The 26,888-nt window shown below is 42.7% G+C and overlaps 3 protein-coding genes across 7 annotated transcripts in view; 2 read left to right on the top strand and 1 right to left on the bottom strand.

Annotated features, from left to right (window-relative positions):
- The first annotated feature begins 1,339 nt into the window (after nucleotides 1-1,339).
- On the top strand, nucleotides 1,340-10,931 carry ascc2 (activating signal cointegrator 1 complex subunit 2). The gene is made up of 19 exons (XM_034540978.1): nucleotides 1,340-1,466; nucleotides 2,519-2,624; nucleotides 2,729-2,887; nucleotides 2,988-3,161; nucleotides 3,297-3,426; nucleotides 3,529-3,596; nucleotides 3,703-3,816; nucleotides 5,897-6,009; nucleotides 6,117-6,191; nucleotides 6,297-6,401; nucleotides 6,483-6,551; nucleotides 6,625-6,699; nucleotides 6,912-7,122; nucleotides 7,611-7,807; nucleotides 8,228-8,347; nucleotides 8,503-8,727; nucleotides 9,492-9,582; nucleotides 9,695-9,786; nucleotides 10,326-10,931. The coding sequence occupies exons 2-19, from the start codon at nucleotides 2,541-2,543 to the stop codon at nucleotides 10,498-10,500; spliced, it is 2,277 nt and encodes a 758-aa protein (XP_034396869.1). The 5' UTR covers nucleotides 1,340-1,466; nucleotides 2,519-2,540; the 3' UTR covers nucleotides 10,501-10,931.
- rnf215 (ring finger protein 215) lies at nucleotides 7,359-17,656 on the bottom strand. Of its 4 annotated transcripts, XR_004609944.1 has the most exons (11): nucleotides 17,282-17,651; nucleotides 16,420-16,572; nucleotides 16,256-16,327; nucleotides 16,042-16,127; nucleotides 15,384-15,438; nucleotides 15,178-15,282; nucleotides 14,381-14,497; nucleotides 13,409-13,552; nucleotides 13,195-13,297; nucleotides 12,069-12,283; nucleotides 10,598-11,017 (listed from the first exon to the last, which is right to left on the bottom strand). XR_004609944.1 is itself a non-coding variant. In XM_034540982.1 (10 exons), the coding sequence occupies exons 1-10, from the start codon at nucleotides 17,492-17,494 to the stop codon at nucleotides 12,264-12,266; spliced, it is 1,068 nt and encodes a 355-aa protein (XP_034396873.1). In that variant the 5' UTR covers nucleotides 17,495-17,656; the 3' UTR covers nucleotides 10,598-12,263. The 4 variants fall into 4 exon arrangements, 3 of the variants coding, with proteins under 3 accessions (XP_034396872.1, XP_034396875.1, XP_034396873.1); XM_034540982.1 differs by having other exon boundaries at nucleotides 10,598-12,283; nucleotides 17,282-17,656; XM_034540981.1 differs by lacking the exons at nucleotides 10,598-11,017; nucleotides 12,069-12,283; nucleotides 13,195-13,297 and adding an exon at nucleotides 7,359-7,401 and having other exon boundaries at nucleotides 13,311-13,552; nucleotides 17,282-17,522.
- LOC117736009 (SEC14-like protein 2) overlaps nucleotides 17,589-26,888 on the top strand; it is a 16,704-nt gene continuing 7,404 nt past the window's right edge. Inside the window, exons 1-6 of one of the 2 annotated variants that reach the window (XM_034540979.1) lie at nucleotides 17,589-17,700; nucleotides 19,498-19,720; nucleotides 20,979-21,054; nucleotides 25,363-25,406; nucleotides 26,516-26,578; nucleotides 26,697-26,885. In XM_034540979.1, the coding sequence (XP_034396870.1) occupies nucleotides 19,667-19,720; nucleotides 20,979-21,054; nucleotides 25,363-25,406; nucleotides 26,516-26,578; nucleotides 26,697-26,885 (426 nt within the window). In that variant the 5' untranslated portion in view covers nucleotides 17,589-17,700; nucleotides 19,498-19,666. Of the gene's footprint in view, nucleotides 17,701-19,327; nucleotides 19,424-19,497; nucleotides 19,721-20,978; nucleotides 21,055-25,362; nucleotides 25,407-26,515; nucleotides 26,579-26,696; nucleotides 26,886-26,888 lie in introns of those variants that run through there. The other variant, XM_034540980.1, reaches the window with a different exon arrangement.

Raw genomic sequence — 26,888 nt, 5'->3', positions numbered from 1 at the left:
GTTACCCGGATGGAGAAGGCCAGCTATGAAAACGGATACCATGAGGTACAGTATTACTGCTGCTTGATATTTAAGATGTATGGGAGATTATGCATTGTTGTTATAGCCATAGAATATTTATTTTATGCTGTACACCCACGGTAAAATATTCAGTTTACATCACAAGCCATGAAAGCGGACGAAGATTCTGTCTTTTTTTGTTTGTTTTATCTTTTGTTTCAATATTTTATTTTGAAGGAATGTGACATCTTTTTTTGCATTGCCCATTTTAACTGTCGGAGCATATACCCTCAAAAAACTGAATTCATGGTCTGTTATGGTAATATAAACATCGTAAAAAGTTGAGGTCGGACACAAACCAGTAAATCGGATCATAAATTCATAAATGTCTTATTGCACACGGACAATAAGACATGAAACCAGACGTGTCTATTTCTTTCTCCAATGTTTGACTTTTCTGGAGATTTTTGATCATTTATTAATGTGCTTTAAGAATGAATCATTTAAAAAAAACATTGTACCTAATGTAATCTACGGGATTCCTCATCAGCCTTCTCTGTGTGTGTGTGTGTGTGTGTGTCATGGAAATCTTTTTTTATAAACATTGTTTTCCAAGAAGATTGTGTGTCGAGCGTCATAAGTCTTCCTCTTTTATGGGAATAAAACGCATGAAATATTTTGTCCTTTGTGTACTTGTTTATCCACATTACTCAAGGACAAAAACAAGTATTCAAGAGTGAAACATTACAATACATTAAGTACATTTACGCAAGTACTGTATTAAAGTACATTTTGAGGTATGAGATATTTACATGTTGGATTGCTGGTGAATAAATTGTGTTGCAGGGTTTTTACACAGGGATGATCTCTAACTATACTATAAGTAGTTTAGATAGATAGATAGATAGATAGTTACTTTAATAATCCTGCAAGGGTATATTTTTCCACTACAGCAGCATTTATATTATATGCACAATAAATATATATACATATATATATATATATATATTTTTTTTTTAAATAGAACTGCATGATATTAAAATAACTAACTAAGCAAACAAATTAGTAGTCGTGCAAAGACGTAGTCAAACAAACCAACGGTGTTATAGTTGAGTGATTCATTTGGCCAGAGGTGATTTATTATATGTAATTAATTACTTTCCATCACGGCAAAAACACGGATAGGATGCAAAATAAAATACTTTTCACGACAGAAAAAAAAATAAAAAAATGTTCCATCCAGTTCCACGTCTATAAACTGCATTTTGTTAGTGTGCTGCGCTCTGGCGCCCACCAGGGGGCGGTAGAGACGCTCTGCAACACCACACGCCTACGTCACTTCCGGGTCCAGCACAGGTGATTTAGAATTCCGTTTTTGGAAACGAAACTGTCGAGAGGGGCAGCAGCTTGACGGCGACTTCGACGAGATGGTCTCTGAGCGAGCTACAGGAGAGTCGCGTTAACAGGTGAGCGGATGTGTATTTAACTCTCTTATCGTAATAATAATAATAATAATAATGATGAGCCACGAGAGGACCGGGCGCAAAGTCGCCGGCTGCTCCGCCACGTTACGTTGACGTTAGCTCCTCTTCACGTATTTAAGTCTGTTCGTGGCCTTTTAAACTGCTGCTCGCTAGGTTAACGCTAGTTAACCCACACCCTTTCGTTAACTAACGGGGTCTCCCATTAGTTAACGAAAGGGAGTCTCCCTTTTCGATTCAGCCGTTTGGTCCACTTGCTCTTCTGTCAGTGAGACGTCATGTGACGTTAAAGGGTAATTGTAAATTGCAGTACGTGTACAATTTAATGTGAAATTTACAGAGACTTGCAGCAACCAGAAGGCGCAAAGTCACGTTCAAAATAATATACAGAATTTAAATATAGTGGAATAAACAGTGAGTTATATATATATATATATAATCTTTTATTCCAGACTCATGAGTCCATAAAGCAACAAATACAACAACAATATATAAAATACAATACAAGGACCGATACAGCGTGGACAGTTTTAACCATAGTACGCAGTGCAGATGTAGTATTAGATTTGTAGTAATTATAGAATAAACAGCTGCAGGTATGCTTTGAATAATGCTATAGATGTGATATACTCTGTAGTGTAGTAAAGCATGTGTAAGGTTAGATGTCGCGCAGTAAGTAAGTAAGTGCAGTAAGTAAGAATATTATATTATTAGATAGGTATTCCTTTTGCTGCGTTCAGTGTCTTGTTGTTTTTTACCTTTTTATTAAACAAAGGGAAATACTTGATACCAAGCTGATATTATTTATGTCTTGTTTGTCCTTCAGTGCAAACTCTGATTAAAACGCTGTCTGTGGGGGTGGTATGTAAAGTGACTAACATTAAGAGAATGGAGGTTTTAATGAAACCAAAGCTTGTTGCATTCTGGGACTGAACGGGTACTTAAAAAGTAAATATACATCCTATATCTTTGAACAGCTACATGACCAACATCCAGAAGCACGCGTGTCTTTTGAATCTCTCTTTTGATTTAAATAGAATAACTAGAGAGGGAGAAGCGATGGCCTGCGCCCGAGTGCCACTGGATGAGCAGCAGGTGACCGAGCCGGGCTCGCTGGGCAAAGAGCAAACGCTGCCGGCGCTGGTGAGTCACGGCGCCTCGCTTTTTTTTAAAACTAAAAATGTACTCGGGGAGGTCTGTGGCGCTCCAGGAATCACCTGACTTCTTCTTTTCCTTCTTCACGTCAGCACCCGGCCAGGAAGGAGGAGCGCTGCTTCGTGCCTTACAAATCCCCGCCGGAAGACGGCTCTCCCGCCGAGGCGGAGGCGTTCCTGGAACATGCCAAATTCATCACGGAGGACCTGGATTGGCTGCTGGCGCTGCCCCACGACAAGTTCTGGTGTCAGGTGAGAGACTGTCGATGTGGCAAACGTCAAAGGCCGCGAGAAGAAGGTGAAAGAAACGCACCGCGGATTCAGATTTCTTTCTCTTTTCCTCCTCCACCAGGTGGTGTTTGACGAGTCTCTGCAGAGGTGCTTGGACTCGTACCTGCACCACGCTCCTCGCGGCCTCGACCTCGCCCCCCTGCCCTCCTCTCCGGCGGTGGTCGACATGCAGCGCTCCGTCCACAGGGCGGTCTTCTTGACCTTCCTCCGGATGGCCACACACAAGGAGTCCAAGGTTGGAGCAGCGTCCAAGAAAAAAATATGAATGAGAGGGAATAATGATCTACGAATCAGAAATACCAGTTATTGTTTGATTGGTACAATCAAAAGAATAATTATATCATCCTTTGTGCTCCTCCTCTCCCACTAGGAGAACTTCCTCACCCCGGCTGTGTTTGGAGAAATTATCTATGAGAACTTCCTGTTTGACATTCCCAAAATCCTGGATCTGTGTGTGCTCTTTGGGAAGGGAAACAGCCAACTGCTGCACAAGATGATCGGTGAGCTGTTTTTAATCATTACAGAGTATGTTGATGATGAATATGGAGTGAAGATTGGTAGTTTTTAAATCTGTGCTGCCACTCTTTTTTTTTTTTTTTTAGAGAACATCTTTACCCAGCAGCCGTCTTACTACAGTGACTTGATTGAGACGGTTCCGACTGTGTTACAGGTAGGATCATATTTTAAAAACGGTAAATATAAAAGTGTTGTTTTGTTGTAAGTGTCTTTTGTTTTTGCCGATTTCATTTTCCTCCTCCTCTCCGCACACTCTTCAGGTGTTCGACACCATCCTGGATAAGTGCGGTCTCTTCTGTGAGGGGGCCGCCGCCATGGAGCCGTTGAAGCTGAACTCGCACAAACAGCCCACTGCCATGACCATGAGCCAGCAGGTCAGACCGACGCACGCGTCTACACAAACATCGGGTGCAGTACATAGCGTACAGTACATAGCGTACAGTACACAGCGTACAGTACACAGCGTACAGTACATAGCGTACAGTACATAGCGTACAGTACATAGCGTACAGTACACATAGCGTACAGTACATAGCGTACAGTACATAGCGTACAGTACATAGCGTACAGTACACATAGCGTACAGTACACATAGCGTACAGTACATAGCGTACAGTACACAGTACATAGCGTACAGTACACAGTACATAGCGTACAGTACATAGCGTACAGTACATAGCGTACAGTACATAGCGTACAGTACACATAGCGTACAGTACATAGCGTACAGTACACAGTACATAGCGTACAGTACATAGCGTACAGTACACAGTACATAGCGTACAGTACATAGCGTACAGTACATAGCGTACAGTACACATAGCGTACAGTACATAGCGTACAGTACATAGCGTACAGTACATAGCGTACAGTACACATAGCGTACAGTACACATAGCGTACCGTACATAGCGTACCGTACATAGCGTACCGTACATAGCGTACAGTACATATAGCGTACAGTACACATAGCGTACAGTACACATAGCGTACAGTACATAGCGTACAGTACACATAGCGTACAGTACATAGCGTACAGTACACATAGCGTACAGTACACATAGCGTACAGTACATAGCGTACAGTACACATAGCGTACAGTACATAGCGTACAGTACATAGCGTACAGTACATATAGCGTACAGTACATAGCGTACAGTACATAGCGTACAGTACACATAGCGTACAGCACATAGCGTACAGTACATAGCGTACAGTACACATAGCGTACAGTACATAGCGTACAGTACATAGCGTACAGTACATATAGCGTACAGTACATAGCGTACAGTACATAGCGTACAGTACATAGCGTACAGTACATAGCGTACAGTACATATAGCGTACAGTACATAGCGTACAGTACATAGCGTACAGTACACATAGCGTACAGCACATAGCGTACAGTACATAGCGTACAGTACACATAGCGTACAGTACATAGCGTACAGTACATAGCGTACAGTACATATAGCGTACAGTACATAGCGTACAGTACATAGCGTACAGTACATATAGCGTACAGTACATAGCGTACAGTACATAGCGTACAGTACATAGCGTACAGTACATAGCGTACAGTACATAGCGTACAGTACATAGCGTACAGTACATATAGCGTACAGTACATAGCGTACAGCACATAGCGTACAGTACATAGCGTACAGTACATAGCGTACAGTACATAGCGTACAGTACATATAGCGTACAGTACATTGTGTACAGTACACATAGCGTACAGTACATTGTGTACAGTACACATAGCGTACAGTACATAGCGTACAGTACATATAGCGTACAGTACATCGCGTACAGTACATATAGCGTACAGTACACATAGCGTACAGTACATTGTGTACAGTACACATAGCGTACAGTACATTGTGTACAGTACACATAGCGTACAGTACATAGCGTACAGTACATATAGCGTACAGTACACATAGCGTACAGTACATATAGCGTACAGTACACATAGCGTACAGTACACCACGAAACGGGTCTAAATATCTTCTCAGCGAGATGAAACTGGATCGATGACCCCGTCTTGAGGTCGATGACTTACTGCTTTAAAAAGCCAGAAACAAGGCAGTTTATTTGTTTTTATTACAATGCATATACATAAAAATATGCATTTGACCTGTGGGAGTTTTTTTATTTCAAGATTTGAAACTTCTTAAAATGTTATTTGTGACCGTTACAGATTTAGAGTTTGAGCTGCAGCAATAAGTTGAATAATTAATCGGCATGTATTTTTATAATCGGGTTATTGTTTTTTGTTTTTTTTTACATTGAAATAAATACACTAACTGGACTGTTACATTTGGATATTCAGTTATCCGATTTACTAACGGTGACGCTCGGTAGCTTTTTCTCTGGAATAAAACCCACCGCGTCGCGTCTTTTGATAGTGTGTGTGTGTGTGTGTGTGTGTGTGTTATCTTTTCTGTCCCAGGATCTTGTGGATCTTGTTCTGTACCTGTGCGACTCCACCACCACCATCCACGCCTTCCTGGACATCTTCCCCGCCGCCTGCTCCAGCTTCCACTCCGATGGTTTCCTCGCCAGGTACACGGATGATGACGTAACCTGGAAGTATCGCGGCCACACAAACAAACAAAAAAGAGCTTCTCGTAATCATGCTTGTTTTAACTTTTGTTTTTGTCTCCTGGCAGACTGACCTCGTTTTATGAGACCGCTGTACCTGACCTGGAGAAGGCGGTGAGGAAGAGAAACTTTGACGACAAAGGGTGAGTTTCTGATTCATTTAATACTTTTTTAAAAAGGCCAAAAGGATTGAGACCCACTCGTTGAATACCTGAGCGAACGATAATCTCCCAAACCCTCTCCTCTAGTTTCCAGGAGGACTTGTGGAAGAGGTTGTCCCACTCCTGTCGTAAGATAGTGGAGATGGCTCACCTGCTGCTGCACCACACCTGCCTACAGCCGATCCTGGAGGGGTGAGGCGTCCAGACACTCGGCGCAACTTTTGCATAACGCGCACGCAAATTAATTCCGCTGGATTTTTGTTTGCCTTGCAGGGGAGAAAACATGCAAACCTTCGCAGACGAGCTCCTACAACATTTCACCTCTTTTTTACCAGAGAAAAGGTATAATTAAAAAATAAAAAATGCCTAGTTGAGATCCGGGGGGCAATGACAAAGTTTTGTTTGTCCTCCTCAGGTTCTTGTCGGACTACGACGAGCAGTTCCCCATCGCCGACGACATCAGCCTCCTCCAACAGGCGCTGCCCGTCATGTATCCTGATGGCGCTCAGAGCGGCACCGTTACGGCTTAAGGCCCCCAAAACAATTCAAAATCGAACCGCATTGAAGCCCTGGATTTGTTTATTCAAGTGTATATTAGGCGTTGCTACTGTCTCCTTCACTCGTTGAAATGATAAACATCTCGGGCTATAATGTCTCTTAATATTTAGTCGCTTCCTTTCCTTAACCGCCCGCTTCCCTAAGCGATGAGACCAGGACGTCCTACCTGCTCCAGGGGGTGGAGAGTGCCTGGGACAGTGTGGGGCGGCGGAGGCCACACAGACCGATTCAGCACCGGGGAGCAGCAGGCGGAGCCGCCGCCTCCTCGTCTAGCTTTAAACTCCAGGAGCCAGAAGGAGGAGCGAGTCTGGAGGGAGCGGAGGCCATGATGGATGTCCCCCGAAAAGGAAACGACGTGAGTTCTGTGATTTTTTTTTTTTTAAAAAACAAGTGTTTGTGGCTGTCCTTTCTCCATCGGTAAGCCAAGGGGCATAATGTTTGCTTAAAAGGTTTAAGGCAGCAACCAACAATTAATTTCTTTATCGATTTTTTTTTAATCCGATAATTATTTTCAAAGTTAATAAAATATCAGATAATTGTGGATTAGATTCCTGTTTTATAGTTTTACCACAGCCTAAGATGACGTCTTCAAATGTCTAAATGAAATCAAAAAATCATCAAAAACAACAACAACCTTTTTATTGCTGTAGTTGTTATGCAATAAATGTATAAAATACAAAAAACCTTTCAGTGAGATTGTAGAAATAAAACAAATGGGACCAGTTTCACTGGTATGTCGTTTTTTTTTTAAGGCATTAAAATATGTAACTCTATAGATAAAAGTGCAGAAGTAAGAAAAACCATGAATAAATGCGTCTTCGTCTTCATCTTCGTCTTCGTCAGGGTGCCGGTTGTGCGGCGAGCGAGGCGGAGCTGGAGTCTCTGCTGACCTGCATCAGGGAGCTGCTGCCGGATTTGGGCGAAGGCTTCCTGCTGGCCTGCCTGCACGAGTACGACTACAACTCGGAGCTCGTCATCAACAACATCCTGGAGGACCGCCTGACCCCCGACCTGGACCAAATGGACCGGGCCATGCCGAGGTGACACCACACACACACACACACACACACACACACACACACACTCTCTGGAGTGATATTAAGTCATCATGATGCATGTTTCTAAGTTCACAAAATTGAGAAAACACTAAATAAGTGTTTATTTTTTTAAATTTTTATTATTATTATTATTCAACATCACACTCGTAATTAATTTGCAGTTAAATCTTATCTCAAGATGTAGTGGGGGGGGGGGGGGGGGTCAAAGGTCACAGAGGCCTCACATTTCTGACCTTAACTTACAAATCCAGATGCCAATTACGATTTTAGTTGCGTGAATGTTTAACACGATAGAATTATGACAGTTTGGACAGATATGGAGGAAAAATTGAGGAAAAAAAAGGGTGATGTCATAAAATATAATCCACCATCTTTGACCCCATTCTTCTTCTGTTCCTTCAGGCCCGTGAAGGAGAAGGTCGCAGACGTTCTGGACGTCAGATCCAACGTGTTCGACGACGACGAGTTCGACGTTTTCCGCAGAGACCAGGTGGACATGTCTCGCATCTGGAAGGGCAGGAGGTGAGCTCCACGTCTATGCACCTGCACGTCGTACCTGAGTCGTGTGCTAAAAACCGCCAAGAAGGACATTCAGATCCTCTAAAAAAAAAAAACATTTAGAAACCATTTCCATCGCGTTCATCGCCTTGTGTTCTTTCTTTTTCTTCCTCCTGCAGGAAAGGAGAGAACGCTCGAGAGACGCTGAACGACAAGCAGCACATAGCGGAGCAGAAGGCTCGATACCAGGCCTACGAGACGGTGGTGGACGAGGTCGTCCTCGAGCCGGGGGAGACCGGCGAAGCCTACGAGCTGGACGCCTACGACGACGAGTACGACGACACGTACGAGATGAGCCAGGTGGGCGCCAACGACCTGGACGGGGACAGTTTGCTGAGCAGGAGGTAAACGAACGGATCGAGGCCCAAAAACGACAAGACTAAATGTTCTCTGGTTAATTAGTGTGTGTGTGTGTGTGTGTGTGTGTGTGTGTGTGTGTGTGTGTGTGTGTGTGTGTGTGTGTGTGTGTGTGTGTGTGTGTGTGTGTGTGTGTGTGTGTGTGTGTGTGTGTGTGTGTGTGTGTGTGTGTGTGTGTGTGTGTGTGTGTGTGTGTGTGTGTGTGTGTGTGTGTGTGTGTGTGTGTGTGTGTGTGTGTGTGTGTGTGTGTGTGTGTGTGTGTGTGTGTGTGTGTGTGTGTGTGTGTGTGTGTGTGTGTGTGTGTGTGTGTGTGTGTGTGTGTGTGTGTGTGTGTGTGTGTGTGTGTGTGTGTGTGTGTGTGTGTGTGTGTGTGTGTGTGTGTGTGTGTGTGTGTGTGTGTGTGTGTGTGTCCCTGCAGTCTCATGCCCTTTTTTTTTATTGGGGGTTTTTCGTATTCTCTAAATCAAATATATTGTTAAATATATTTATTCCCCATATGTGACGGATCACTAGCTCGTTATTGATCATAATTACTGTTACGATACACGACCGCTCGGCCGTCCAGTCCCAATAAAGTAGGTTTACTTCATTAAAACATAAATATAGTGTTCCTTATGGCTTTATTTACACACGCACAACATTTTTTTTTAAAATTACACGCAAGAATATTTTCCATAGACATATTCGTTATCATTTTTTATTTTGATAGGCTGCTTTTTTAAAGTGTGTGTGTGTGTGTGTTTCCTTGCAGGCCTTTCACGGTTCCACAGATACTGAGAAAAGGAAACAAACCAGAATTGGAGGAGGAGGAGGAGGAGGATGAAGAGGAAGAGACGCTCCAGGTACTCAGATCCGTGTGTGTGTGTGTGTGTCATTTTTTTCTTTTTAAATGAAATGTTAGTTCGATCCCTTTTTCATGGCGTTAACATGCGAGTGTATCTTTGTTTTTCCCAGAACAATGTGAACCGGGACCAGTTCGTTCAGGACCCGGCTCTGCTGAGGGAGCGGGCCGACGCCAGAAGAGCCGCCATGCATCAAAGGAAAGGGTGAGAGAGTTTACGAGCGCCTCTGACCGTCAAAGCAGATTTAAAAAAAATTAAAAAAGATCAGTTTATTATTAAGATGTTTCGTAATCGTCAATAAGATATCGTAATCTATTTGTCATCCTATGCCCTAAAACTGTCAAATGTATATATGCACTAATAGTATAATATGTCATAAAAAAATGAAATGCCCCATTATGTCATTAAAAGAAGGCCTAGCATAGTATATTATAGAAAGTCATAGTCCGCTACTGATAGTGTCATAAAATTCTTTAATTAAAAAGTAATAATATAGTGCCATTTTAAAAATAAAAAAAAGTAAATAAAAGTCACAGTATGTAATTTAAGTCAAGTCTAAAGAATTCCATAGTTAAGTATGTAAATTGTGTATATATATATATATATATATATATATATATATATATATATATATATATATATATATATATATAGTTAGTTCATACTACAGTACCTTTTTTAATAAATGTGACAAGTATAAACTATATGTCGTAAATGAAATGTGTCCTTCGTCTCGCTCCCAGTTTCCGACCGGAGCCGCGTCCCAGCGCCGTGGCGGGTCAGCCCAAAGGTCAAGGACAAAACAAGGAGACGCTGCTGGACCGCCGCAAGAAGGAGGCCCACAAGGGCCGCGGGGCGAACCACAACCGGCGCAACATGGCCGACCGCAAGAGGAACAAAGGGATGATCCCCTCGTGACCTGCGTGACGGCCGGCTGCTCCAAAAGGGGAGAGGAAGGAGGCCGAGGCGGCCAGAACAACCGGGGCTCGGGGCAGCGGTCTGGTTTCTTTTTTTCTTTTTTTTTAAAGGAGAAAAGAAGCCAACGAAGGTTTTGAGTCGTCGATGAACGGTTGCGTTTAGTTTACGGACTGTTTTTTTTTTGAGATCGGACTCTGAACATCTGCTTTTAGGGATCGGGCCCCCCGAAGGACGTCCACCTCTCTGGAGGAAGTTATTTTCTTTTTATAGCTAGTTTAAAAAAAAAAATTTTTTTTTAAAAGTCGTGAGTCTTCGAGGACAAAGACCTTTTTTTTTTTTGCCAAGTAACAAATCAGTTTATTATTAAGATGTTTCTTTGTCATCATCATCATCATCAAATAGACAACATAGGAATAAAAGGAAGCAACATCCTGTGGTTCCTTCTGTAGCTGGAAGAACGACCCGGTGATGGAGTCCGGACGTCAGCGGCCGCCTGCGTTGCTCTTGCGAGTAACTCCTGTAAAAAAAAAATTTAAAAAAGACGCCTGCGCGTAACGTTCAAGTGCATCGCAAATGTCGCCCGCCCGGCTCACACCGCTGGTGTCCAGCCTTTTTGTTTAAATTATTTTTTATTTTTTTTTTTAAATAAATCAAACGCTGCCGCCGTCGTGTTTGGAAGCACGTGCCCTACAGGGGGCGCCCTCGTGGCCTTTTAGAGACCCCCCCCCCATCTCCATGTTGCCATGCACAGACTATTTTCTATGAAGAGATGAACAGATCTATCTATCGGAGCATTTTGTAACAAAAAGCCCCCCCGCCCCACACACACACACACACACAAAAAAGCACATGTAATTGCTTTTTTTCGAGTTGACGTTGCAAAATAAATACAATAACGAAACAAAAATGCTGTTTTTGTTTCACATTATAATTTAGTTTTGAGACTTCGCAAGAGTTCGGCTGCACGTACATCAGTCGGTGAGATGACCTTCTAGAAGGAAATGATAAATATAATCAAAAGGAGATAAATATAATCAAAATGAGATAAATATAATCAAAAGGAGATAAAGATCAATATAATCAAAATGAGGGTCTAACGTCCAACTCTGGACAAACTCTGTAAACTGTTTAACTTCTATCACGAGCGGTTTATAAACTAATGAATTTAGTTACTGAAACATACACAACTAAAAGTGTAAATGCTGTGTTTGTGGTTTTCACTGCAGTGAATGAATAAATATATATTTTATTCTAATAATAATAATAAAAAGGCATGTTAAGGACAAGTGCAAACACTCTTTCCACCTGTAGCTCACTTACTTCTGGACTAAACCTCAACAACTAGCATTTAATAGCAAACTATGAGTTTGGTCATGTTTTTTAACTCTGTTAATAAGTTGGTTATTGACATCATTTGGACCAAAAAGTGACATTTACACTCCTAGAACCATAAAGCTTTGAACGTCCGCTCAGTTGAAACACTGACGCCGTTACCGTGAAGCATCCTCACGCATTAAAACTAAATGTTTAAATAAAGTGTGCGGTCACGTGATCACAGGAGGAAGTACCGTTTACGTGCAACAGTACTGTCTGAGATTTGCTGCACCCGGGCAGGAGGTCAGAGGTCAGAGTCTGACCCCGTTCACGTGGCCGACCGGCCGCCGCGAGGAGCTCGTGGTCGCTTTCGGGGGGGGGGGGGGGGTCCCGTTTGCGGCGAGCAGGAAGCGGCGAGGTCAGGAAAAGGTTCGGAGGCGAGGCGGCCGTTAAGTGTCTCTGCGAACACCTGGAGGGGGAGGGGGGGGGGGGGGGGGGGGGGAGGGGCATCTGACTTTAGTGATGACGTTCATTTCCCAACACGCTTAGTTATTAAACACTTTTCATAATGTACTACTATACTACATCATGCATGTAAAACTTAATGAGTAACTATGACATACTTTACTCTCGTGTGACATTTTATATGTAAATGTACATTTGTTGCGACGTACAATACTATTTTAGAACATACAATAATATATTTTAAACATACTACACTACGGCTTAAAGTCATAGTATTGTTGAAACAAAAAGTCTTAATAGTAGATCACAAAAAATCCGTGGTATATTTTATTTTAAAAAACATACTATAATATTTTATAAAAAAGCCCTAGTGTGTATATATATATATATATATATATATATTTTAAAGTGTATTTTATTAAAACCATAGTATATTTAATTTTTTTTTAAACTGTATTTTATTTTAAAAACCATAGTATATTTAATTTTTTTTTAAACTGTATTTTATTTTAAAAACCATAGTATATTTAATTTTTTTTTAAACTGTATTTTATTTTAAAAACCATAGTATAAATTATTTTTAAAAAAGCCATAGTATATTTTATTTAAAAAAAATACCATAGTATATATATATTTTTTTTAAATACCATAGTATATATATTTTTTTTTTAAATATTATATTTTATATAAAAAACCATAGTATAATATTTTATATAAAAAGCCATTATGAGGCGTTCTGGTAGAACGGGCTCCTATAATGTGTTTTTTTTAACGGATATAATTTAGGATGCCAGAAGAGATGATCAGAGTAAAGTATGCCTTCAAGAAAATCTACACAAAAATAAAAGTAAAAAAAATAAAGTAAATCGCGTCGTAACGCCATCATAAATATCCAGACGGTGTTGCGTAACCCACCGAGGATGCTGCGTTTGCACAGAGGACAGGTGTGCTGCAGCAGCAGCCAGGGGTCCACACAGTCTCTGTGGTACTCGTGGAGACACGGCAGCACCCGTAGACACTGAGGAGACGACAACAACAACAACAACATCATGCCTACTGCATTAAACCAGGGACTCGTACAGCGAGTCCAAATCAAAGAGTGCATATGCGAGCGGGAGTGTTCTCTCACCTGGTTGTTGTTGAACGGCTCCAGACAGACCGCGCAGGTGTCCGTCTCCGCCGGCTGCGACGGGTCGCACCACGGTTTGGGCTGCAGGTACGTTTTGGTCTTCAGGGACGACATTCGCTTCAGGACGTCCTGTTTGGGGAAGAGCTGGAAGGAACATCACATGACACGCCTTTCATCTCCGTGGAGACGGGAGAGAACAAAAACAAAGATGGCCGTCCGCATCGTACGACTTAAAACTGCTCGTTCTACAAGGTCGAAGTACTCTGCTACTGGTTTGTAGAAGTACTCTGCTACTGGTTTGTAGAAGTACTCTGCTACTGGTTTGTAGAAGTACTCTGCTACTGGTTTGTAGAAGTACTCTGCTACTGGTTTGTAGAAGTACCGTGCTACTGGTTTGTAGAAGTACTCTGCTACTGGTTTGTAGAAGTACTCTGCTACTGGTTTGTAGAAGTACCGTGCTACTGGTTTGTAGAAGTACTCTGCTACTGGTTTGTAGAAGTACCGTGCTACTGGTTTGTAGAAGTACTCTGCTACTGGTTTGTAGAAGTACTCTGCTACTGGTTTGTAGAAGTACTGTGCTACTGGTTTGTAGAAGTACTGTGCTACTGGTTTGTAGAAGTACTCTGCTACTGGTTTAGTCAAACATGTTTACTTGATTAAAAGGACAAAAGTATTCCTATCAAAGTAGACTTAAAGTAGCGAATGTAAAAAGTACTAGATATGTAAAATGGCCCATTCAGAATAATACGTTATATTATTCTATTATAATTATTGATGCGTTTGTGTGTCACTTTAATGCTGCAGCTGGTGTCATTTTAACTACTTGTTGATTTCATTTTATTATCTGAATCTGTAAAGTAACTTTAATTTATCTAATACATTTTAAAGTACAACATTCCCCACAAAGGTGTATTTGTACAAGTGTAAAACAAGCGCGTGACCTGCGATAACATCGTCAGTAAAGATGTTCACCTCCAAGTCCTCGTTCCGCTGACGGTCCTGGTTCTGCCAGCGGGCCTGAACGATGACCCCCGTGCTGAGGACCAGAGCCACCAGGAGGACCGTGTCCCACAGCTGCTGCAGGTACTTCTACGGACACGCAGGAGAAGAGCAGCGGCACTTTTACATCGCGAGCATCGGCCTTTTTTTTTTTTTTTAAGATGCAGAAAATGTTACCGCAGATCAAATCAAGCGCACCTTGCAGCAAGCAAACTGGGAGAAAAACGTGCCCACGGTCCAGAGTAGAAGATCAATATGCCGTATGTTACTCAAAAAGAAAAGATGCTCTGAATTCGGGGGAATTAGAACCTTATCTTTGGTCACGTGAAAGTGGAAAAAGTGCTCTGATTATTTTAACTTTGGGTAAAAAGCTTTGGTGACGTTATATTTTGCCGAAGGAGGAGAGAGATGCACCGCTAATGTACAAACATCCGCATCAAAAAGGGCCGCTCTGTTTATTTAATTGGGGAAGCACAATACAAATATGTTAAAAATCAATAAATATTATTTTTAATATTGAGTTTGGTCGTAATCGTGCAGCCATAGTTTTTTTTCGGGGCAACAGAAAAGGGAGTAAATGCTCCAGACTTAGTAACACAGTTAAACTACATGTGATTTATATCTTGATTTTTCCTTATATTAATAATAATAATAATAATAGTGAATGTTTTGTCTGGTTTCTAGCTTCAGGGATTTTTTTAGGGAAATTATAGAAAGCAGTCAGACACGCGTAAACGCCGCGGGCCATGTGTCGGTTCGGGCTCCCCCACCTGGACCTGAGAGTTGGTCTCTCCCGTGCAGATGACCCCCTGCCACTCTCCGTAGGGACCTCCTCTCGAGCGGCCGCAGCTGGACCACAGCGTGAGCGTGGCTCCCTGCCCGGACACACAGCAGCATGCCGTCACAGCTCAGCCTGTCATCTGCTCACTCACCACTGGAGGGCGCTAAACACCTGATATGGATTGAGGGCGCTCACCAGGTTGTCCTGCAGGATCGTCTTGTATGTGACTTTCGCTGTGGCTTGCAGACCCCTGCAGAGAGAGAGAGCTCATTTAGTGCTAATCAAGGTTCTCCATCACTATGTTTGCACATAATAACCAACAAAGTTATTTTAATTAAATAAGCTGTTAACTGGAAAAAGTGGTTCGATTTTTTTGGAATCAAGTTATATATATTATACTGGCTTTTTAAAACTATGAAATAAACATTTTGTTGGTAGGAAGATTTATATACAACACATATTTATTGCATATATGTATATAAAATGTTTTGGCTTTTACCTCTAATTAATTAATTAATTATTTATTTATTTATAGCTGGCCATACAACGATTTTATCAATTCACGCAGGAAATATCAGACCAAAGAATAAGTAACCAACTCAACTTAATATGGACATAATTCAAAGAGTAGGTGCAGTACACAGTTGGAGATTAAATATGGCTTTAAACTGGTTATTGTTGAATCACTGGTGTAGAAATTCAACAATAACCATTTTAAGGCCACAGATCAAACAATGTAAGCATGTGATTAATGATATTAGCTCGTCAGATTGATAAAACAAACTGATGGAAAGGTGTGTGTGAAAGTCTCCATTTCCACGTTGGCAGTAATGCACAATAACGTGTTCTGCACCTGAGCAGAGCTCCGATCAGCTTGGTGACGTTCTCAGACGTCTGGATCACAATGATGGGCTTGGACAGCACCTGAGACAGATCCATCTACAACAGAAACAGATGTTTACGTCATAAATTACGACCTATTTCCTGGAGAAAATTCTATATAATCCACAATCTCTGGGATGAAATGAACAATGATGCAGAGAGCTGGTGAGTCTGAGGGGATTTACCTCGCTGACGGTCTTTTGGTTGAGGGCCAGAATGATCAGCGCAGACGCTCCGAGGACCAGCGCTCGCTTCATCTTCAACAAGAGGAGGATGCCGGTTGAGTGTGTTGTGTGAATTCATATCGGTGTGAGCTAAATTCTGTCCCAGAGTGAGATGAGCTCCTTACTTTATTGACCATAGCATCAGTGAAGGACTCCTGGTTTCCAGTGGAGGCTTTGTTTTCGTCCACCTCCAGCGGCACCACCCCGATCCACAGCTCCTGCTCCTTGGGGTCGTCCTCTCCCGTTCCTCCTCCGCTCACCTGCGTCTCCTCGGCCACCTGAGGAGGAACACTAAGCTGAACAGTTGTGCCAAAAGCTCCTCGGAAAGTATATAAATATATATAAATACATTTATATATATATATATATTTATAAGTATATAAATATATATAAATACATTTATATATATATATATATATATATTTCTAAGTATATAAATATATTTATATATAAATATATATAAAAAAAATTTTTTTTTAGATATATACAGTATATATACATAAAAATATAGATGAGTTTTTATGTATATATATAATATATATATATATAATATATATACACACATAAAAACATATATATATATATATATATATATATACATATATATACACACATATAAAAACATATATATATATACACACAATGAAATGATTAATTCTAATGGAAAACCACGCTATGTGAACAAAATGTTAAATCTCACATTCCTGTTTACTTCTGATCGTCATGATCATGATTTCCACATGCAGAGATTTAAATTGACTGTAATACCTGTACGGTTTTTCATTCATTAAATGTATATATTTAAATGGCATAAAGGTGATATCACCATGGTAAAAACGTTGGGTGAGTTGAAAGAATAGAGGGCATTACTGTGGGCTCTGGTATCTTATTTTGTTTCATATTCATGCGATTTTTAGACTTTTAATTATTATTTATTATGACAGTTTTATAGCCAAAATACGCCTCTTTTTTCCCCTGAGGACCCACCAGGACCAGCTCTCCCTGCAGCTCCTCCCGGTCCTCGGAGCCCCCGCCGGACTCCACCACCTCCCCCTGCAGCAGAGCGCTGACGACGGGCCGCTGCTCCAGGAAAACCTCCACCAGAGCGACCTGCTCCGCCGCGACCAGCAGCCCGGGCCACCGCAGCAGGACCAGCGGTAACGTCGCCCAGAGACGGCACCAGCAGCGGGCTAACGCCATGGCGGCCCGGTGCACCGACAGAGAGGAGATAGAAAAAACGGTTATAAATACACAAACATCGTACCCGGCATTTTGAAGAAAAAAAAAAGAAAAGAATTGTAGTTCTCCAGTTTCGCTAGCTGGACCTCGAAGGATGTAAACAACGGAATACAGCTTCCGGTTTAGACCGGAAACAGCGGGACGATCGTCATCTTGCGTACGAACAGGTAGAGAAACGCTTTACCTGAAATTAAATCCAATATTGTAATAAATAAAATAGCGCATAGTTGTTCTAGCTGACCGCACACCCCACTAAAAATATATATATATATATATGTCCTCGGTTAATATGCGGTTCGTTGTTTTTTTTAGCCGTTGAGCCGTTTTCAACTATCAAAGATAAATATATCGACTCGAGAGCGAACATGCCGAACTTTCTTTTTCTTCGTTTTTAAAGCCACTGTTGGCTGATTCCGACCCGTTATAAATACATATGCGCATTGAACCCCGCAGAGCGCTGTTTCACAGCGAGGGGTGCTTCGTGTGCACTGTCCGACATTTAAACCAAGCCACCTGTAGGTTGTACACCTGCCCTGCGCATTGTGACAAAAAACATGGCGTCCATTTAGGAAATGTGGCTAAACGGTAAAAAAAAAAAAAAAAAAAAATACATTTGTCTTTAAAAGTAGCATTAATAACAAATGGGAACAACTCAATCGCTGAATAATAATAATAATAATAATATAATATTACCGCTTGTAGGATATGAGCATGTGCTAGATTGTCGGATTAAAAACAAAGATTGTCTATTGTTTGTAATTAGAGATGACTCACTCAGTTAGTCTTATTTTTTGTCCTGGAGAAACCCACTCCACGTTAAATATCATTACATTTGTATGTTTAGTGAATTGATACATCCCAATTATACCATCACAAAATAACTGTTACTATCTCATTTTAAATAAGTGCTTAAAAAAAAGAAGATTTGTTTAGTGTCTTAAATGCCAACTACCATCCAACCACTTAAACTGTAGAATAAAGACAAACAGTTGGATGTGTTATGGCATGGATTAATTACTAAATTACTCTATTCTATTTTTTTAATATATATATTTTTTGGTCCGTGGTGTTGACGACAATTTTGAAGTGATGGAGGAGTTGCTCACAGTGATTCCAATGCATGGCCGGACCACCGCTCAGGAGAGAGAGAGAGCCAGCTGTGTGATGCCATTGTGGATGCCGGTTTACCACGGAAGAGGTTCGCTGGAATAACAACCGACGGAGCGCCGTCAATGACAAGGGAGGAGAACTGGACTGGTGGCACTGGGTCAAAGAGAACCGGAAGAGGAGTGCGTGGAGGAGGCCATCGCTCTGCACTGCATTATCCAGTGTGAAACGCCTTCATGGAGAAGGATGGGGTGGCCGTTCCTGTGCTAAGGGATCCCAAATGGCTCATGGACTTAGCTGTTCTTGTTGACATCACACGGGAGCTGAATGTACTGAACAAGAAGTCACAAGGCCAGGGGGGGGGAGAGAGGGGGGGAGGCAGCTTGTGAGGGCTGCCTATACCACAACGTCAGAGCTCTCTCACACAAAACCCCGGCCATTTTCCCAGCATGCAAGGCACTCGGTGCTGATGCCGCTGTAAAGCTACATGAGGAATTTGAGCCACTTTTTCAAATGTTTGCTGAGCCCTTCTTCGATGTGCAAGGTGCCCCCCCCCCCCCCCCCCACCCCACCCCCTGAGCTTTCCAGGATGTTCAAGCCTTTTTGGGAGCACATATCTGTGTGAAAAGCATGAGATTAGAAGCTAGTTTGCAGAGGGGGGCGGGGCTTCTCCTCTGTCTGGCTCCTCCTTTTTTTTTTTCCAACACGAGTGAAGCTCCTGTCCTCCTCCTCCTATCTTTGGCCGAGTCCTCGTTCAGGGCGTCGTGTTTACTTTTTTCTTCCGTGCGTTCCTCCGTTCCCACCTCTCTCTCACTCTCTCTCACTCTCTCTCACTCTCTCTCACTCTCTCTCTGCAGGCGGCTGACCGCGAGGGGAAAACGAGCCACCTCGCTGCCCGCCCCCCCCTCTTCCCCCACGAATGAGCATCACTGTCGGGGACCAGACACCCGCCCGCCTCGGCCACCGGGTCCGGCCCGTTCATCCGACTCCGAAGCGGAGCTCCGTCTTCACCCTGCAGCCGCCGACATGAGCGGGCGAGTCGGGGACCTCAGTCCCAAGCAGGCTGAAGCCCTGGAGCAGGTAGAGCTGTACTCATATACTCATATTAATAATATGGTCTCTTGTTATGTAACGACCTGTTTGATGGATAATTAGCCTCACGGATCAGTTTCTAAAAACATTACTAAGAACAACTTTTAGGCTTCTTTCGATGGAGGAGCTGAAACCAGCAAATGTTTTAAGATTATCAAATTTAATTACAGATATATCATTTGTTTTTGTCACTACAGTAATGATCTAATTGATCAACTGTTGCGGCTCTAAACCAACAGCTGTTATTAGTAATTGAATAAAGGCGTAATTAGTCAATACTAATAACCCTCTTTGTGAAGGGCAGTTATTTCTACTGCAAATTAGAGGGAAGCAGTAATTCAATTGTATTTTAATTGGACGAGTTCTCACATCCAACGTGATGTTTTTTCTGATTTCTCATTAAAGAAATATATTTAATTTTTTTGTTTGAATCTAAAAATATATATATATAACATAGTTGACGATGACGTAACTCTAAATGTTAATTATTCTAATAAAAAGAGATGCTGCAACTTACAATCAATCAAAACCTCAGTTTTACCTTAAATTTAATTTAATTTAAATTGTATTAGAGACATGAATACAGCCTCATCTCAGTCTCAGTCTTCTCTCAATGAAACTATCTTTTCAGCGTTGCTTCGTCACAACACCGATCGGCTACTTTCTATTTCAAATGAGTTGTTCGCCATTAGGATCTTATAAACCAGTTATTATTATGAAGGCTGTGCTTTAACAAAAGGACTTCATACTTTGTGTGTTCGTCATTCACTTCCACATCTCTTGTTTACACGTGACTCACATGTTGAGAGCTGAGAGGTTTGCTGGGAGTCAATATAAACACTAACGTTGGAGTAGAAGTCTGTTTACTGTCCGTTGACACACAAACTCCACCATAGTTTGAGTTTGTAATATTTGCTGTTTATCTTGTTTATCATTTGAGTTTTTTTCCGCCTGCAGGTCTTCTTAACGAAACGAGCAACGCAAATATTGGGGCGAGTTAAACAACGAATCGAGAACTGGCAGTTTATTTATGATTTAAAGTGTGTCCAAAATAATTAGTCACAAAGTCACAAGTTTCAGCAGTTTTAGGAATAATAAAAAAAAAAAAAAAAACAGGAATCTGAAATGAGGGAGAGGCTTCAAACAAAGAAAAGTACTGTATTTATTATACTTTTTTAATAGTATCGGATCCTCGTAAACATGTCGATCATCCCTCTCTTCTGCTCTCTCGTTCCTCCGGCTACAGTTTCGAGAGAGGATTCAAGACATTCTTCCTCTACTTCCTGCACAGCATGACCACTTCCTGTTACGCTGGCTCAGAGGTGAGAAAACATTAAACACCTTAACCCCCGGGCTTGCACTCACAACAACAACAACAACAACAACAACAACAAAAAGAAGCGAAACCTTTCTTTCCACACGATCCCTTTTCGTCGACGTTATACAAACGCCTGATAATTTGCTCTTATTAGTCGTTTGCATAACAACAATCTGTCGGTTGCAAAAAAAAAAAAAAAAGCAGAAGCTGCAGTGCTTTTATCACGCGAAGCGGCCGTGATGCAACGCGCGTGAACACGTTGCTGTCGGAGGTTGAGAAAGAGACGACGTCAGTTTATTTTAGTTTTTTTAATTTCAATCTAAATGTGAAAAAAGTCTTTAATTGTTTAAATTGCCTGCTGTAAGCCGTAATGCTATAAAAATGTCGTGAGTTTTTTTAATTTTTTTTCTGTGATGGTGCTGCAGGTGGTTGTTTTTACATTTTTATTTCTTTCTTTTTTTTATTTACACATATTTCCTACAGCTCAGTAGCTTGTAAGCTTGTCGCATTATACTTATTTTTATTTTTTTAATCGGTTAATCCATTTTTTAAAATCCTCTGATGGTTATTTTGGTCCGGGTCGCATTCATTTATTTAATTTCTAATAATAGTCGGGAAGCCTTGAAAATATGTGATTAGGATAAGAAACAATTTAACCCTTTCTGGTTTTTTCGTCACGCTTTCATATTTTGGGCAATAAAACTTAATTTGCATTCTATTTGGTATAAAGTTTTTTTTTTAAAAGGGTCTAAAGTTTCACCTGCGGAAGCCCCTTGTTGAGTTCATGTGTTCAAAACTCTGGAGGAAATGGGAGCGCCGGTGATTCAAGGAGGCCTCGTTCTGATTAGTCCTGCAGCAGATTGTCTGGCGCTCTTGAGTTTCAGGCTAATCCCGAAGCTAATCGCATTAAAGACGCACCGGCGTGGGGGGAGGGGGGGGGGGGACGCTCTGCTGACGAGCTGCTGACGAGTTCCACCAACGTTTTACTCCAAAAAATAAGTTCCTGTAAGAAGAGTTCAGGGTCGGCGGTGAATTGTTCCCCTTTGTAAAAACCGGATGGCGTCACAGCTCCTGACGCGGACAACGAGGGCGTCTGTTTGGGAAGACGTGCGCTCGGAGAGAGTCGATAGGAATCGGGGAGCCGAGTGCGGTTAATTGATTTTTAAAAAAAGGTCATGATTTTAAAGCCAGAGGCGACGCACAGTGATCAGAACTAAATGTTTTTCTCTGTGTTTCTACTTACAAATAGTATCTTTTATAAAGTATCTCCTTTAGTGTTTCCTAGTCCCATCATTGTCAATCATTTTGCAATAAACTAAAAATACTCTTCGGTTGCGTGAGCGCGAGTACACAACGAGGCTGTGAGGTCACGTGAGGTCACTTAAGACACTTTCTGGCACAGATTCACCAGAGAGGCATTTACTGACATATTTTATGTCGTAGAACAAAACAATAAACTCCCTTAACAACATACCTTGGATCAGATTAGATTAGATAAGAACGCTCCGATTTTTATTACAGGCATCTGACCAAGAACACATTTCAAAAGGCGGTTGACCTCAAGACGAGGGAACCCCGAAGTGCTCGTTTTCCGGGTTCTAGGGCTCGTTCCTGCAGCACAGGGACCTGAACGCTGCGTCACCGGCAGAACACGTGTTCTTCTTCCACTCGTTCTCTTGCTATTTGTCCATTTGAAATCGTTTCTTTTTTAAAAAAAATTTAAAAAACAGAGAGAACATCAACGGTCTCGACAACTGATTGTTGCTTTGTTGGCCCGGAGAAGGGAAATCAGGAATGTGATGTATTGTTATTTATCAAAACGTGTTTATAACCGGTTTTGTGTTCCCGTGTCACGGTATTGTGATTATAGATCCAGTTGGAACCTGTTTTCTGCAGGCTGGGAATGCTCCTCCCTTCTCCTCCCTTCTCCTCCCTTCTCCTGCCTTCTCCTGCCTTCTCCTCCCTTCTCCTCCCTTCTCCTCCCTTCTCCTGCCCTTCTCCTCCCTTCTCCTCTCTTTCTCCTCTCTTTCTCCTCCCTTCTCCTCTCTTTCTCCTCTCTTTCTCCTCTCTTTCTCCTCCCTTCCTCCTCCCTTCTCCTCCCTTCTCCTCTCTTTCTCCTCCCTTCTCCTCTCTTTCTCCTCTCTTTCTCCTTCCTTCTCCTCCCTTTCTCCTCCCTTCTCCTCCCTTCTCCTCCCTTCTCCTGCCCTTCTCCTCCCTTCTCCTCTCTTTCTCCTCCCTTCTCCTCTCTTTCTCCTCTCTTTCTCCTCCCTTTCTCCTCCCTTTCTCCTCCCTTCTCCTCCCTTTCTCCTCCCTTTCTCCTGCCTTTCTCCTCCCTTTCTCCTCCCTTCTCCTCTCTTTCTCCTCTCTTTCTCCTTCCTTCTCCTCCCTTTCTCCTCCCTTCTCCTCCCTTCTCCTCCCTTCTCCTGCCCTTCTCCTCCCTTCTCCTCTCTTTCTCCTCCCTTCTCCTCTCTTTCTCCTCTCTTTCTCCTCCCTTCTCCTCCCTTTCTCCTCCCTTTCTCCTGCCTTTCTCCTCCCTTTCTCCTCCCTTCTCTCTTTCTCCTGCCTTTCTCCTCCCTTTCTCCTCCCTTCTCCTCTCTTTCTCCTGCCTTTCTGCTCCCTTTCTCCTCCCTTCTCCTCTCTTTCTCCTCCCTTTCTCCTCCCTTCTCCTCTCTTTCTCATGCCTTTCTCCGCCTTTCTCCTCCCTTTCTCCTCCCTTCTCCTCTCTTTCTCATGCCTTTCTCCGCCTTTCTCCTGCCTTTCTCCTCTCTTTCTCCTGCCCTTCTCCTCCTTTCTCCTCCCTTTCTCCTCTCTTTCTCCTGCCCTTCTCCTCCCTTTCTCCTGCCCTTTTCCTCCTTTCTCCTCCCTTTCTCTTCCTTTCTCCTCTCTTTCTCCTCTCCTCCTTTCTCCTCCCTTTCTCCTCCTTTCTCCTCTCTTTCTCCTGCCCTTCTCCTCCCTTTCTCCTGCCCTTTTCCTCCTTTCTCCTCCCTTTCTCTTCCTTTCTCCTCTCTTTCTCCTCTCCTCCTTTCTCCTCCCTTTCTCCTCCCCTACTCCAACTGGGTGTGGAGCTCCCCCACTTGAGCCCTTTGAGGATAAAGTCTTACAGGCTGCAGTTCTCAGCTAGTGACCTGAGATAACCCCCCCACACACACCTGTCACTCAAAGTGGCCACACCCTTAATTAGGCCTAAACCTTTAAACCGTAATATAATTTTAATGGGTTATGTAAAAATGGACCCTTTGCACAGTTGTCATGAATGAGGATATTAGCTAAAACCAGAGGCTGTAAACACATTTATTTAATCTGTCAAATTTAGCATTTTCACACGGTCCCCCCCCCCCGCACTTTTTTAAAAAAGTGCACCTTCCCCGTGCATGTTTTTTATTACCCTTTTTATTACACTTTACAAAAACACCTCGCGATAAGGATGCATTCATATGCGGAGGAGCTCAACTAAGCCGCGTGGTCTTTGTAACGCGTGTCCTGGTCAAGGTGCCCGGCGGAAGCTTTCGGGCGCAGAGTAATCCGCCTGCTGGAGTAAGTTGTAAGTCTCCACGGCAACAAGAGATAATCACCTGAGGTGGAGCGCTAAGTGTGTCCACGCTGTTCTGGACCGGTTGCAGTAGAGGAGCCCGTACAGCCTTTGCATTTTTATTCGTATTTCGTAGCACATCTTGAAGTTTTGGAGCCCCCCCCCCCTCCCTCCCCCCCCCCACACCCCCCTCCAACGTGTCGGCTTTCGTGTGATTGTTGACATCTATTCATTAGTTTCATTGTTTCCGTTGATTCTTTTTTACGTGAGCTTCTTGACGCTCTCCAACTAGCCAAAATGCCTGATTTATAGTGTGAGTCTGTAGCCGGCCTCCGGGCTCAGGTGTGGCTGCAGGAACAGCCTGGAAGACAAAGCGCAGAGCAAACAGGACCCGGGGACCCCTGAAGGAAGGGAGGGGTCGTCATAACGTGCACGTTGTGAATGCTAAACCATCAGCTAACAGGAAACTTTACGTTATTTGGTAGCTGGTACACAACGCAGCCTTAGCCCCGCCCCCTTAGCGACGCCCCCTTAGCGCCAACCCTTAGCTCCGCCCCCTTAGCGTCTCGTGTCGCGTCTGGTTGCAAAAACAAACTCAAGTTCAGTTCAAGTCCACAAAAGCACATTTGTTGTCGTTACGCTTACTGCGTCCACTCTTTCCCACTTTTTAAAATTGTTATAATAATATAAATTGTAGAATAACACCATAACTAAATGTGTGTTTTTTCACGGCGTTTATGGTTAAAGAAACTTTCCTTTTTTCTTTTTTTTCTCTTTTTACAGCCAGAAACTTCCACATCCCGAAGTCGGAGGCCATGCTGCGAAAGGTAACATGTCCCCGCACATGAGTGTGTGTGTGTGTGTGTGTGTGTGAAAGGGCAATTAGCAGCATCAACGGCCTCCTCGGCTCAGGAGTGGCTGCAGATTAGAGGCGTGTGGTAACGGTTGTCTGCGTGAGTCACCGCGGCCCGAGGAGATAAGATGTAGATAATAAGGGGAACACTTACAGCCGCCCAACGCACGTAAAGCTGCCGTGAACCCGTTTGTGGCCACTAGGTGGCGGAAGAACAAACACGCACCTGGACGTGCTGTCGTTTTATAAAGTTGTTCTGGGTTTTTAAAAAAAAATTTTTTTTAAAGGATGCCTACTTCCACAAATCAACAGGAGCCAAACTACAACTTAAAAAAATATAAACTGGAACGGCTCGAGCAAACTTGCCCTTATTTCCCCCCCAGAGAGGTCAAGAGGAAGTGTGATGTGCTTAAACATGCAAAGGATCTGTTGCGGCAATGAAAGAGTGTCATAATAATAATAATAAAAATAATAATAGAAGACTCTAAAGTAAACATCAGGACCACCTTGTCACTCGTCAGGGATGTAAATGACTAAATAAAAGTCACAACTCCGTTACGGTTACTTATGAAAACAACATTATGTCCAGTAAAACGCTTACATGGAGAATATAAGGGATTAAATTAAGTTATGAATATTATCTGCCACTAAATCCCACACACTGGTCCTTTTTTTTTATTTTAAAGGTGTGTTTTCTTGAGCAAACAGGGCGCCTATGATTTGCCACTTCCCAACGTCTCAGCGATCCGGCGTAGGAGAGGAAGCCGCTCCCTTCTTCCTTAACGCTCTCTTCAATAAATAACCACACCTCCGGTTTAATAACAGCGTGGGAGAAGCTTCTAATAATCAGCTTCTTCTTAAATCCATATTTAATTGGCATGAGCCATCCCTTTTGTTGGTGTGTGTTTTGAGGTTGTAGGCATGCGTTGGCATGGTAACTGATCCCCCTTTTACATCGTCTGAAGCCTCCTGAGTCACTTAACGAGCAGCCTGTCATCCAGAAAAGTTGTATGTTATTAATACGCGTGTTTAATGAGTTTGCTGAACTTGCACTCGTTTATTTTATTTTGTTTCTTCTTCCAGCATTTGGAGTTCAGGAAACGGATAAAAGTCGACGAGATACTCACCGACTGGCGTCCACCAGAGGTAGGACCCCCCCCCCCCCCCCAGAAGCGTTGGGGTTTGACCAAAATGGCCGATAAAAGTAAAACGTATAGATTAGGGGTAACCTAATCAATTTGAAATGATCGCCCCCGTCCCGCAGGTGATAGAGAAGTACCTGTCGGGGGGGATGTGCGGTTACGACCGCGAGGGCAGCCCCATCTGGTACGACATCATCGGGCCCGTGGACCCCAAGGGCCTCTTCCTGTCTGCCTCCAAGCAGGACTTCATCAAGTCCAAGATCCAGGACTGTGAGGCCCTGCAGAAGGAGTGCAACCTCCAGTCTCAGAGGGTG

Source organism: Cyclopterus lumpus, chromosome 9 (genome assembly GCF_009769545.1).
Source record: "Cyclopterus lumpus isolate fCycLum1 chromosome 9, fCycLum1.pri, whole genome shotgun sequence".
NCBI lineage: Eukaryota > Metazoa > Chordata > Actinopteri > Perciformes > Cyclopteridae > Cyclopterus > Cyclopterus lumpus.
The sequence above is the reverse complement of the archived record's forward strand: the minus strand, read 5'-3'. Positions and strand labels throughout refer to the sequence as shown.

Bases quoted from the DNA above. Each gene is read 5' to 3' on its own strand.
- rnf215 (XM_034540981.1), bottom strand. From the start codon at position 17,494: ATGGCGTTAGCCCGCTGCTGGTGCCGTCTCTGGGCGACGTTACCGCTG. The intron at 16,328-16,419 runs GTAAGGAGCTCA...CTCTTGTTGAAG, and splicing joins CTGATGCTATGGTCAATAAA to ATGAAGCGAGCGCTGGTCCT. The intron at 13,553-14,380 runs GTGAACATCTTT...TGTTCCTTCCAG, and splicing joins AGCGGAACGAGGACTTGGAG to CTCTTCCCCAAACAGGACGT.
- ascc2 (XM_034540978.1), top strand. From the start codon at position 2,541: ATGGCCTGCGCCCGAGTGCCACTGGATGAGCAGCAGGTGACCGAGCCG. The intron at 3,427-3,528 runs GTGAGCTGTTTT...TTTTTTTTTTAG, and splicing joins ACTGCTGCACAAGATGATCG to AGAACATCTTTACCCAGCAG. The intron at 9,583-9,694 runs GTACTCAGATCC...TGTTTTTCCCAG, and splicing joins AAGAGGAAGAGACGCTCCAG to AACAATGTGAACCGGGACCA.